The sequence below is a fragment of the Corvus cornix genome, chromosome Z (assembly GCF_000738735.6).
Source record: "Corvus cornix cornix isolate S_Up_H32 chromosome Z, ASM73873v5, whole genome shotgun sequence".
NCBI classification, from domain to species: domain Eukaryota; kingdom Metazoa; phylum Chordata; class Aves; order Passeriformes; family Corvidae; genus Corvus; species Corvus cornix.
This window is the reverse complement of record NC_046357.1, coordinates 35427147-35440796: the sequence shown is the minus strand read 5'-3', so window position 1 is coordinate 35440796 and position 13650 is coordinate 35427147. Positions and strand designations below refer to the sequence as shown.

Below are 13650 nucleotides of genomic sequence, written 5' to 3'. Positions count from 1 at the left end.
TGCCGTGAAATTCACTAAGAGCAGGATCAAGATTTTTAATCTGAGATAGAACAAGTCCACGTAATAATCCAAACTGGAGGATAACTGTCCAGAGAGAGGCCTGAGATCCTAGTGTCCATCAAGTGGAGCATGAGCTGGGAAAGTGCTCTTGCAGCACAGAAGGCCAATGCCTTTCTAGGATGTATTATTAAGAGCACAGTCAGCAAATCTTGAGAAGTGGTCCTTCCTGCTACAGGGCACTTGTGAGGCCATATCTGGAGTGCGGTAGTTCTGGGCTCCCCAGTACAGGACATCAGTGTCCTAGAGTGAGGCCAGAGGAAGCCTCCAAGATGGTTAGGAAGCTGAATGCAGTTATGAGGAGAGGCTGAGAGATATGGGCCTACTCAGACTTAAGAAGAGAAGATAAAGCTATCTGATAAGATAGCACAGAGAAGATGGAGCAAGACTACTTCCAGCAGTGCATGGTGATAGGCCAAGAGGCAAAGGACAAAACTAAAAACCTACAAATTTGGATCATAAGTCGTAAGACACAAGCAACAAGTGTTTTTACTGTGACAGTGGTCCATAGGGGAACAGTTTGCCCCAAGAAGTTGTAGTATTTCCATCTTTGCAGCTGTTCAAGCCTTGAGTGGTCACATCCCCGTACATGTTGATCTAATCAGACTTGTTTAGAACAGAGGCTTAGACTACATACTATCTGAGTGTTCACAGTCTGTAAGAATCTAGTATTGTGGTTTATCTATTGTCTTGCTGATCCTGAAATGCCTTGTTCACTGATTACCAATTAATTAAACATTTGTAGTAAATAAATAAATAGTTTTAATCCTGATTTGATTTAAACCACATCCATTGAGTAGTTTTTCCCAGTGGCAACTCAGCACTGCACTACAATGCTTAAATGGTTTTTATTTTGGCTTTCTTCCAAGGAGTATTATTGCTTCTGGAATGATGCACAAGGGTCATCCTTTGATCTTAGACAAACAATACTGCATTCTGGTTCACAGCATTTGAAGACCTTCTTGTTTCAGGATGCTAGGAAGAAACAGTGAGTTTTAAGACACTTCTCTGTTCCACAGAGCTAATGGGTACTTCTGAAGTCCTATAAAGACAGTGGACAGGCTTATGATACAGGAAAAGCAAAATGACAGTGGAAATTACTAAATATATTCAGATGAGTGTGCAACAACATAAATAGTATATATATGTTTTTGAGAAATATAGATTAGAAAATGAATTAAAACTGAAATTTAACAAGTTAATAAACTTTCAGTGTGTATAACTCTGTTTAGGAACTAAACTGTTCAAAATTGTTATCATGTTTCTAAAGGCAAGTGTTTATTACCTACTTGGCATGTTTCTTGAAGAACAACGTGTGGACTTGAAAAAGTCCAAACAGGAGCACAGTAAGTTTTCAGCAACACACACAGACAAATCAATTATAGGTCTTACCACATGCTTTACAGCATTCTACAATTGAACAGTAACACAAGTTCTGTCATTTCTGGTGAAAAATATGATGCTCATTTGAGAATAAGATATCTATTTATTTATTTGAACTCCACTGGAAGTAAATAAATAATAGATAAACAAACAAATAAATAAAGGCCAGAGAAAGCAGGAAAAGTTAACAATTTTTAGACTTAGCCATTTTACAAAATTTTGTCTCAGATATTTTCCTTGGTGTCTCTTTTTAAAAAATTGTCTTCTGTTAGAGAAAAGACAATACCATTAACATTAATTAAATTGTGTTTCCTTATAATTGTAGACTGGTTACTAAAGATAAGAAGAAATCGTTTAATCATTAAATTTACATTATGTGCTTATTGCAATATTAAATAATCTCATTTTCCCTTAGAGTTGCAGTGAGTTATTATTACAAGAACTGAGAGAGGTTATAGATCCTTGATGATGGCATGACTAGAAATTGTGCTGACATAACGCTAAAATATTTTCACGTTTATTACACATTTTTCTAGTTAAGCATACACATTTTCTACATAATTTGTATTCATTAAAACAAGTAAACCAATCACCAAGTCCCCAGGACATCTCCCCTGAAAGGCTGATACTCATATTTTAACAACCAGCACAAACACAGTAAATATTCATATAAACTTGGAAAGAAAGTAAAAATGCATTGTCTGCATTTTGACACTGGTATATAACACAAAAATTTAATAAAGAATTTTCTAAACTCAGAAACCCACTTCTAGCATTCCTTAACTTTGCATGACATGCATGAGCTGCAGATTTCAGCTATAAGGCTGAGATCAGAGAATCTGAGGGATGGATATGCAGTTGGTACTTTCAGTGTGCCTGGAATTATTTTGTCCCCTCCACATTGCAAAAGACAAATAGAAATGTCCTTGTACACTTTAATCGAATATGCTGCACCTTTTAACTGCCCACATCCCTTCTGAACTGTTCATCTATGTCATCAAATCTGCAATGATGAAAATCACCTAATCAGAGGTCTGGGAATCTGAAGCAACAAAGAAAGGATTATTCAAGATCCTTGCATCTTTGTCTGATTTTGCTAATTATTAGCCAAGTCAAGGGGTATTTTTAGTAGAAAAGAGTAGATACCAGATGTGAAAATTCATGTAACCACTCATGTAGCAGTTACTGTACTTAAGAGCATGCTTGTGAGCATAAAATTTATTTAAAACCTATTGTTTCAAGGGAAGTGATCTGTGGATAATGACTTGACCCATACTCATTTAGTGCTTTTTACACAACCTTATCAGTTTTCTCAGAAATTTGAGAATTATTAATAAATAGTTCAACCATTAATGTTTAAAAGAGAGGAAGCATTAGGCTAATAATGCGCTCAGATGATTTTTATCATTGCTATTATGCAGTCCCTTCCCAGTGGTATTATATGAATAACAGATCAACTTGTTCTACTCTGTCAGTAAAAATACATGTTATTAATGACATAATCTCTTGATGACAGATGACTGTTGATATTCTTAGAGAAATGAAGATACATAAATGTAGGTTTTAGGTACAAATTATATTTGTCAAACATTGAAAAGTTGTATCACTGTGGTAAAAGAAAAAATCTGTGTATCATACAAAGAGGGTATTTACACTGGTAAGCATACACGTAAGGTGAAAACTTGAAGTCATTCCAGCGGAAGATTCTCCAAAGTATTAATTTAGCAAAAGAGTAAGTCTGCACCAATATAAACCTTTGCATGTCTGTTTGATTTCCAGCCAGACTATATTCAATTATTAGAGCACGACACAAGTTATGATGATCTAAAATGTGACCAAAGATTTAGGGTGGTGATTTATTCTACCCAACATGGTAAAATTCGAAAGAAACTGAAACGAAAAGCATCATAACAGCGCCTGAACCAAGCCATGCAAAGATGACTTGAAGCAAGCCAAACAATTCATTTGATTAGATATGTCAGGAAAAATTGGTGTGTAACTGTTGTATATTGCCAACATAAACAAACAACATATTTCACCTCCAAAGTAGAAAACATCTCCTGAATAAATCTGCAGAGGTATGGAGACATGAGCAGACGAGGTCCCATCATTGTCCACTCTTACACTGATACGATTCCTTTTGACAGAGAGAGATACAGAATGCCACTGGCCATTATTTAATCCAGCACCTGAAAGAAAAATAAACCACCAAAATTTAGTATAAACTTCCTCCAATTGTTATACAATCTAAATGTTTTAGAGTAGAAAGGAGAAGGGACTAACAGATCATAGCCCACACAAAATCTCCAAGTGATAGTGAAATGAAAAAGAACTTAATAAGTACAAGCATCTTTTGTGAAGACAGAACTTGCTTCACATCTGATAAATAAAAAGGTACTTCAGTGAATAAGTATTAGTGTTGTAGTACTATTGTTGTAGCCTAATTATCTGTAATACATCATTTAACATGACTGCGAAGAGTATCCTCCCAATCTGTGGAGGTTATCATTAAGACATCATTGTGATGGTTGATACACTATTTTACACATAATACATATTTTTACTACACTGTACCAAAGGATTTCTTCATATTTTAGAATAAAAAGTAGTCATTACAGTACAACATGGCAAAACAGCAAAATACTGTAGATGCTAAAAGCTTCAGTAATCATCATGTCAATCTCACAAAAATTTTTTTCTTTCAGCTGATTCTTTTATTGGATGTGTATGGGAAAATATTCTGAGAGTTTAGCCACCACCACAAATTTACATTACCTCTGGCTGTGTAGGTGTAAGGTGCCACAAAACAATGAACCTATAGTCCTGATTCTGGAAAGCACTTATGTATACATAAAAAAATTCTGCACAGGGTAGCATGTAACCACTTTATTATCTTTAAAAAGTGCTTAAAGTCAATCATGTTCTTGAGTGTTCTTCAGAACAGAGATACTGATTCAGTGAATACAACCTTTAAATTAGCCAAAGCCTTTTCTTGACTGCAGAGTGCCTATGATTTGTGATCTGTGATTTCCCTCTTGAAATGTCATGTATTTATGTACTTCTCTCTAGAACATGTTGTATATGCTACAGTAACAGTACATGAGTTAAGAGACTCATTCAAACAGAAAGAAAAGAAATAAAAAGAGAAGGATGAGAAGGTTCAAATAGCTAAATTACAGCGTAACTAGGATTCATAGATTGTTGACTACCATAATCTAAATACAAGATTGTCATACAATGAAGAGATAAACCCTAGAAAAACATTGCAAACTCAGATGAACTATAACCTAGATAGTATCTCCAATATGTTTAAGATAATATTAGTCCTATATACCTTTTCTCTCATTTTTTCCTTACTCCGATCAGTATATTTATTAGGGACACATAACAAGAAATCTTAAACATTTTGCTTTATCCTCAGCCTCTCACAGGTACTTCAAGTGATTGATGTTTTCCTCAGTCATATCTCTTCAATACATTATCTTTTCCTTTAGAAATCAAAGAGTCATAGAATCATAAAGCATTTTGTGCTGCAACTGACCTCTAAAACCAGTTAGTCCAATGTCCCTTTTTGCAGGGAATTTTTTCCTGGATCAGGTTGCCAAAAGCCCCATACAAGATAACCTTGAACCTTTCCAGGAGTGGAACATGTAAATATAACCTGTTTCACTTTAAAATTATTACCTCTTTTTCTGACACTACAGATCCTTGGAGGAAAAAAGAATAAAAATCTCCATTACAGGCCTTCTCTTAAGTATTGACAGGCTACAGTAAGGTCTCCCTAAGCTTTTTCTTTTTATTCTCCAGGCTGACAAACATCGATTCTCTCAGCCTGTCTTAATAGAGATGTGCTCCAGCCCTCTGATTATTTTCATGGCCCTCCTCTAGTCTCCCTCTAGAAGGACCATGTTTTTCTTGTTTTGGGGGCCCCAGAGCTTGACACAGTTCTTGAGGTGGGGTCTCATCTACCAGCACCACCAAGTTCTTTTCGGCAGGCCTGCTCTCTATGCCCTCCTACCCCAGCCTGCGCTGATACTGGGAGGCACTCAAACCCAGGTGCAGGAACTTGCATTTGGCTTTGTTGAGCTTCATGAGGTTCACATGGGTCCATTCTTCAAGTATATCAAGTGTTGCATCCCTTCCCTAAAGCAAATCAACTGTACTACTTAGGTTGATGTCAGCAGCAAGCTTGTTGAGGATGCACTTGATCTCACTACCTATGTCATTACTGAAAATATTAAATCTAGCAATTAACTCTGTCACTTTATTTGAATTGTTACAAGGATAACTGATTTTAATTTTTAGTTGTGCATTCTGCTTCAGTAGCTCCTTGTTCTGGTGGGTAAACCATATTCAAAACCGCAATATTTGACTGTGAAGGTAGGTAAGAGACTGTCCTAACATAAAGAATAGTATTTCAGACTATCAAAAGTTTTGGTTACTGGAAAATTAATAATATGAATTTTACACTTTTTGGTTTGGTGAATGTAGTTTATCTTACTGACCTACTATATGATTTTGCAATGGATATTCTATCTCCCCTTCTTAGAGGTTGGCATGATTAGAGATATTCAACAATATTCACGTAGCTCAAGTTAAGGCTTCCTAGAAGTCCCTTTTATTAAGTCTGGGAACTGGGGAATGCCATTGTGGGAGCACAAGACATTCTGAAGAAAACAGTTTATTTTAGCCCTTGAATTGAGAACCTTGACTAAATTCACATTTGCTTGTGTGGAGCCACTGAGTGGTACAACATCTCAGTGGAAGAGGCCAGTGGACTACTAACACATTCCATCTAAAAATTATATTGTCTGCTGCTCTACTACAAGTTAGAAAAATGCTTAACTACAAACAAGTAGGAAAAAACAAAGCAATTAATTTTTTTAGTACATAATAAGGTAGCTATTAAACAAGATGTCCATTTATTCTCATTAGTTCCATCACTTTAAATCTAAGTATTAAAATAGGGCCTATGGGATGTCTTGCAGAAAAATGACACCCGACCTCAGGAACACATATATAAAAATACCGTGTATATAAATTATTAAGAGATCAGTGAGAAACAAAAAAAAAGTTTAGAGGAAGTAATTCATAGATTACTCTGAAGTATAACAATCAAATCCCATGATTACTAACATCACTTAACTAAAAGCTGCATGGAAATTAAAAGCTGTGTAGAAATAGAGGGTCATAGAAGAAACTGAGTAATAAGATCTAACATTTACACATACTGTAATTTAATTTGGTCTCATCATTCAAAACAAATTAACTTTGTGTTGATTTCTCTTTTTTTAAAATCTATGTTACTTTGTGATTATTTGATGTATGACTTGGAAAAGAGGCTACAAATGAAAGCTATTAAGCAACTATTCTGCAAAACAAAGAACTTACTATAACTTAATTACTTATGAATTAACATGCCATTCTCCTCGGTTTTATATGGTTGAAGAAATTCTTAAAAAACACAGGATAATTAATTAAAGAGTTGTGCACAAAGAAATATGCTCCGATTTAATTATCAAATACTACGTGTGTGTGTGTGTGAGAGAAAGTCAGGTCATAAGTCCCTGCCTGTAAGGGAGCAAACCTGTCCAACCATCCATAATTTAATTACTCAATCTCCAAATGCAGACTTGAATTGCTTCAGTGATTGCTACAACAAACCCTTCAAAAACTTAAGGAAAAGTTTCCCATATGGTTTTGTTAGATAAATTCTTTCTCCGAAGAGAATAAGATGATTTTGCTGTAGCTTTTGCCTTCACAAAGACAAACACAATTCCTCCTGTTAGACTTTATGAACAGAAAGCTTAACCTAGCATGGGAGCATTAAATTCTGTTTCAGCATAGAAAGGCAAGATTTATTTTAGGATGTTTACACTAATATTTTATGTATTGTGTTGCAGCTTTGAAACTGAATAAATTGCTCCATGTGCAAGTCTACCTACAGCTGTTAAAGTGCCACCACGGTCAGCTGGTCTGTTAAAATGACAGTGCATGACAACAGTTTCTTTAACATACATCATCTAATTGAACAGCAATTGAAATAGCTCCTAAAAAGCCAAATTCATCACTGCTAACTACATAGCAATGACGTTCTTACTAAGAAATTGACATTTTCAAATGACAAGCCTAGGGAAATTTCTTGTCATTAAAGTGGTACTCTTTGTGCATCAGTTATTTTAGATTATAAAAAATACCAAGGCCGTTTCTATTATCACCCACAGGAACAGGATCAAAGTATTTATGTAACTTTCAACATTATCTATGATCATTAGAGGCTTATAGTCATTTCCTGAGTTAAAATAAGCAACGGTTTAAAATTTTACTTGTAATCATTATACACCTGTAGAAACATAATGAACTTTGCAGTTTCTTTTCCTCTCCTCTCCTCTCCTCTCCTCTCCTCTCCTCTCCTCTCCTCTCCTCTCCTCTCCTCTCCTCTCCTCTCCTCTCCTCTCCTCTCCTCTCCTCTCCTCTCCTCTCCTCTCCTCTCCTCTCCTCTCCTCTCCTCCCCTCCCCTCCCCTCCCTTCCCCTCCCCTCCCCTCCCCCCATGCATTTTAATTTTTTAAGAGGAATTAAAGTAAGGAATCAATCTAAAAGAAACAGGGTCATGGAACAAAGATTAAGAAGATCTCATCTTCAAATCCTGCGGCTGTTTCTTTGCCCTGCTTGGTTCTCTTTGGTCTGCCTTAAACTGCCTAATAAATTTAGTGAAAAATTTAGATCAATTGATTCTTATTTTGTCTTCATACTGATTATAACTTGTTTGGGGGTTTCTCACTTCTTTTGCATTATATAATTGGAACTTTGCTTCTTTCACACTGATAATATTCTGCTTTGTGAATATGACATGGAAAATACATGCTTGTGTATGGGTCAAAATAAATCAAAGATCACGTGATATTCTGGACATCATAAATGTGTTTTCTGCATCCAAATTTACCACTGCTTCTACAATATATTCCTCCAGCTAGTGGACTCTGGTTATCTTTGTCCATACAGAAACCACTCCAACCCCGCCTCATTTCCTCATCTTCATATATTCCTTGTAATCCCATTTATCCACTAGTCTCTATTGTGCAGTTTTTCCTGTCTTAGAACTCATCATATCATATCACATCATATAATCCATCTACAAGTAAAGGGCAAAATTCAATTTGTTTGCATAAATGATGAGAAGCTCTAGGGCAGCTGTGATACATAGAATGTCAGAAAATAGTACAATACTGATGAAGTGCTGCTAGGTGAAGGTGATGATATTATTGCATGATGAAGCTACTGAATCTCAGCATTTTATGAGTAAGACTTAGAAGGTGGAGATGATGTTGTTTCTGTCCTGCTCTCATATTTCCTGAAAGATGGAGATTCCTGACTGGGCCAACAGTCTTCTTGTTCTCACATCAAGTGCTAACAGTACTCAGAAAAACTGAGGAGACTCTTTGTGAAAGACTTAGTCCCATTCCTGCCAGGGAGGAGAGAAAAAGTTAAAGCTGGAATCTGCTTCTTAGAATCCCATCTGAATACTCTGTAACATGACTAAACATCACTATAGTTGCTTCATTCTCTTGTCTTGACATACTTGTTTGCCAAGGGTGAAATTACTCATCAGAAAACTAGATGGTACTAGCTTTCTGAAAATCTAACTTTCACCCTGTGGGATGCCTAGCAGTGCACTACCAAAAGTAAATGATCTAGTCTCAATTCAATGTTTAACAACAAATCAAAACCCTTTAGCTCTCAGGTATTCATTTTCCTCAAGCTCCTTTTTATTTTTATCGTAGACTCAAACTTGCCCTGGTTTTCTGAAACACAATCTGGAATTGGCATCCACTGTTTCAATTTAATGGACATCTCTGCAACTGAGAACTCTAAAAAATAACAGACATGATATTTATAAGGATATATAACTTTATAAAACAGTTATTTGATACCTGTTGAAAGCACTGACAAATGGTGAAAAATATCTTAATGACTTCGCTTGACAGAGTAAGAAACTAAATTTCTTACACTTCACAACTGAAAAAGCTGCTTAGATTTCCCAGATTATACACATGAGCTGTACCTACTGTATGCATGTTAAATTAAGGACTCAATTTTTCAGTCTATATTACTGCAAGTAATTTCTACTCACTCATGGGGAAAAAAGAATAGGTATGTTTGTGAGAAAAGAAAGAATTTAGAAATAACTGGGTGTAAAATTCCCACAAGTAAAGCATGGTTGCACACATACCACTCATAAAAGTAAGTCAAGAAAGCAGGTACTAAGTGAAATAACTTTTAATTTTTTTTTTATGCAGAGGAGTCTTGGAATTTTTTTTCTTCATTTCTGTTACCTGCAGTGATGTCACTCAGTATTCTTCCTGTTTTATGAAGATTGATTTTGACTCTCCCATCACTCAGATATAAGAGGAAACCACCTGAAGAATGGTGCCGTTTACTGGATAACAGAAGTCCTTCCTTGTTCCAAGTGCGAAACTGAAAACCGACAAATACTTCATCTTGCCCTGATGTGCCTGGCAGTGCCAGGTAACTGCTGGAGCTCAGAAATGTTACTGGAACCACCTGTGGCTCTAAACATGAGAAAGACACATTGCCCTAGAAAGAAATGAAACAATTATGTTATTAGGAAGAGTCATGAGAATTTCTCCATGGAAACTGCAGTTTCAAAACATGGTGCATAGTACTTGAATGTATTACTCTAAAAATCAACCATGAACATCATCAGTTTGAGAAATGTTAACATAGTTTTCTGACCAGAATAGATTCATCTGCCTGAGCAAAGAGTGGCAAGGACCTTTGAGGGAATGAGGTAAGTTCCTAAATTATGAGGCTGATTTAATGTTACCTCAGGAGCTGGAAAGACCAACTTTGTTCCTAGTTTGGCTCTGCCTCAGTAAGCATTAGGGACTTGACAAATCCTTGAATGTCAAATAAAATGCCACTGAATGCATGTAAACACTTACGTGGGTCTAAATGCTTGGATACAGAGAAGTGTTGAGCTTGGCACTGATTGTGTAAGACAATGTTAACTTTAAGAAAAAAACTATTTCCAAATTAATGCAGTTGGAGATGTGCACCAACTCCAATATTTGTTTTCACAAACAGAAAATTTCCACATATAAACTCTTGCTAATTGCAAATGCAAAACACATACTTCTTAAATCAAGAGGGAATGTGGTTTTGAGCAGGCCCATATGGACTAGAGGATGAGTTGGATTTATGCATCTAGCATTTATTTTGTGCTTACCTTTTTCTGAAATAACTGTTTCTTAGGTAAACTTGTGGTTGAATTCATTGAGAAACTCTGAGAGTAACCTGCATCTGTACTTGTACTGAGTGATGCAGATAAAAAATCTGGAATGGGAATAATGCATTTTTTGCATCTGGTGTCAGAGTTAGTTAATACTTTATGGTGCTTGATAGTAGTACACTGTGCGCTCTGATCTAATGGCTTGCTGACACCATTTGAACTATAAATAATTTGTTCTGAACAAAGGATTACTAAAGATTAATGTCTTTGGAATTTAAAGTACACTTCATTTCTGTTCAACACAAAGAGGTTTTAAACTTTTAAATATACATAAAACTTTGACCTCAGTCAAAAGTTTCAAAATCAGTTTAAGAAAAATACTCGCTAGTCTCTGGTGTGGCAAGGTATTAAAGTTTATGGGTTTTAATTTTCTTCAAAGAAAATATATAAATAAGTAAAAGCATTGTCTTATGAACTCAGCTGTACAGAAGTGAATAGTCAGCTAAACCTGACACACAGCAAAAAGGCACTCATCAGATTAATAAACCTTGTTAAATGCTAAAAGCTGGCCATTTGCAGATTCCCCCAGTAAAGTGCAAATTTAACAGGGATTCTATGGTCACAGAGATACTTTCCATAATATTTACATTATGAATCATCTCCTATATTGTTTTGAAAGTAGCACAACAATTTAAAACATTTGACCTGAAAATAATGAAATTTCCTATTACAAATAATTTCATAGTTCCCCTTCCACTAGTCCACCCAGACCCTACTGTAATTGTCCACTCCACAATATTCATAAGCATCATGGACAGAATACTATGCAGAGGTACCAGTTTAGTTAATTTTGGAATATTTCAGGCGAGTTTCACATGAGAAGAGATGCCTCTCATCCATTTTTTCTATGACAGAGAACCAAATTTGATTCTTCATATTCTGAACAGAAATCCACGTTAAAATACTTGGATCATGAAAGCATTTAATATATTTTTAATTATTCTGAGCTGATTCCTATGGTATCTCTGCATTTCCTGCTATTAAATAAGTACATGTTTCAAATAGAGATGACCTTTGTTGTACTAGGGAAAAAAAATCCAAGACCAACAACAAAGGACTTAGTAAAATTTCTAGAAAGCCATTTGTAACACAGAAGACATTTGTTTGGTTGTTGGAACTGTTTCTCTAAAAGGTAGGAATTTGGATAATATGACTCTTGGCCATGTCACAATAAATTCATTAAACCCATCAACCTAAACTACAGGTCTTCAGACAAAGGTCAGTAGAAATTGAAAACCATAACTTATCTATCCAAATTATAATGCTCTGGACAAAGCAAAGCGGATCAGTGTCCTCAGCAACCAAGACCTTTAAAAATGTACTGCTGGTGTTCTTATCAGCCAGGCACATACTCTTATTACTCTGGTAAAAAGCCACAGATTCAATGGTTTCTGATGCATCTGGTTACTCACAGACTTTTGTCATGCAGTTAGATACCACACAACACTGTGATATCAGATATATCTAAATATCAGCTAAACACCTCATGAATAAAACACATCTGCCTTTTCTATTAGGATGACTCTATACAGTGTAAAATGAAAAACAGCCCAACTTGGTAATTACTTTATTTTTCTTTCATTACCTAACATAGATTTTACTAAACTGTGTGCTAACATGTTGGATTTGAAAGTGGTTATGGTCTTTTTCTTTTTCTCTATTTTACTTATTTCTTCTTTCTTAACTAGAAATCTCTTACCACAATGTAGATCTGAGACTTATGCCTTCTGGCCAGGTCAATAATGTTCACTCCATTATAATAAATATTTTCAAAACACCCATGAAAGTTCCTGTGTGAAAATGTCCCTGATTTTCCAGGCACTGGGATCCCTCCAAAGCTGAGCTTAGAAAGAGAAGAGAAACCAATAATACTATTAAGTAATTTTCTAAGGAAAGAAGTTGAGAATACTGTAAGAGCAGAAGTCAAACACTGGCCTATATTGAATCTGCTACTGTATTTCACTGTATCACATCTACGTATTAAAAGAACAGGCTAAAAAAAATTAAACTATATCAAGTCAAATTTATGTAGTAAATTATTCTGACATTTTGGCTTTTTTTTCTTCTTCTGATGTCTCTTAGAAGTGTCTTGAATCAGTTTTCAGGGTCCATTACAGCTGCCAAACCAAGGAGAAGAAGGACAAGGCCAAGTACATGCAGACTACGCAAAACAGTGTGAAAAGGGAAAATAAAATTAGCCACAATTTCTTTAGAAACTTGAGCCTAAGTTCTCCACTCTGTGCACACGATAACTACCATAATAAAGAACAAGAGTGCATCAAATTACATTATTCTAGGACACATTCGAAACAAACTAAAGGAGGTGCCTTTTCCCTTTCAAAATGCTTAGGCTGTGCAGTTCCTTTGTATGGTGCTGTAAAATTACTTAGTTTCAGAAAGAGATTGGAAGATTTAATAAAAATAAAAATCCATTGAGAGCTACTAAATTCAAGAATATCATTCTGTCTAAGTAAGTCCCTGCCCTAAGGCAAAAGCTGTTAGAAAGCAGTAAATTATTTTAGAAAAGCACTGCCACAAGGGTGACCTTATTTCTGCTCTAGTCTACGTTTTAACTCTTGGACACCATCAGAAATAGGATGGCAGTACAAGTGAACTTCTGAGCTCACATATTTCAAAGCTATTCTGAACAACATTGTATAAAAGGTCAGTCTAAACTATTAACCTTTTAATTTTTAACTTTTCCTTAAGGTTTAAAATATCTTACCAAAGAAAAGCAACCAAAGTAAAATGCACCATATTTCATTGAGTTATTAATTATTAAATTAAGAGAATTTTATAGTCAAAAATGCAATTCTAAATACAGTATTTTGGTTTTTTTTGAAAGTTTTTATGCTTTCTTTTTACTTGTTCTGGCAACATGTACTTCAAACTATAGTAT

The 13650-nt window shown here is 35.3% G+C and overlaps 1 protein-coding gene across 2 annotated transcripts in view; it reads right to left on the bottom strand.

Moving 5' to 3' along the window:
- Window positions 1-13650, bottom strand: part of LOC104692024 (contactin-associated protein-like 4) — a 216740-nt gene that overhangs the window by 63052 nt on the left and 140038 nt on the right. For both annotated transcript variants that reach the window (XM_010403748.2, XM_010403749.2), the window contains 3 exons: window positions 12451-12594; window positions 9775-10036; window positions 3480-3629 (listed from right to left, as the gene is read on the bottom strand). In XM_010403748.2, coding sequence (XP_010402050.1) covers window positions 3480-3629; window positions 9775-10036; window positions 12451-12594 — 556 coding nt within the window. The remainder of the gene's footprint in view (window positions 1-3479; window positions 3630-9774; window positions 10037-12450; window positions 12595-13650) is intronic.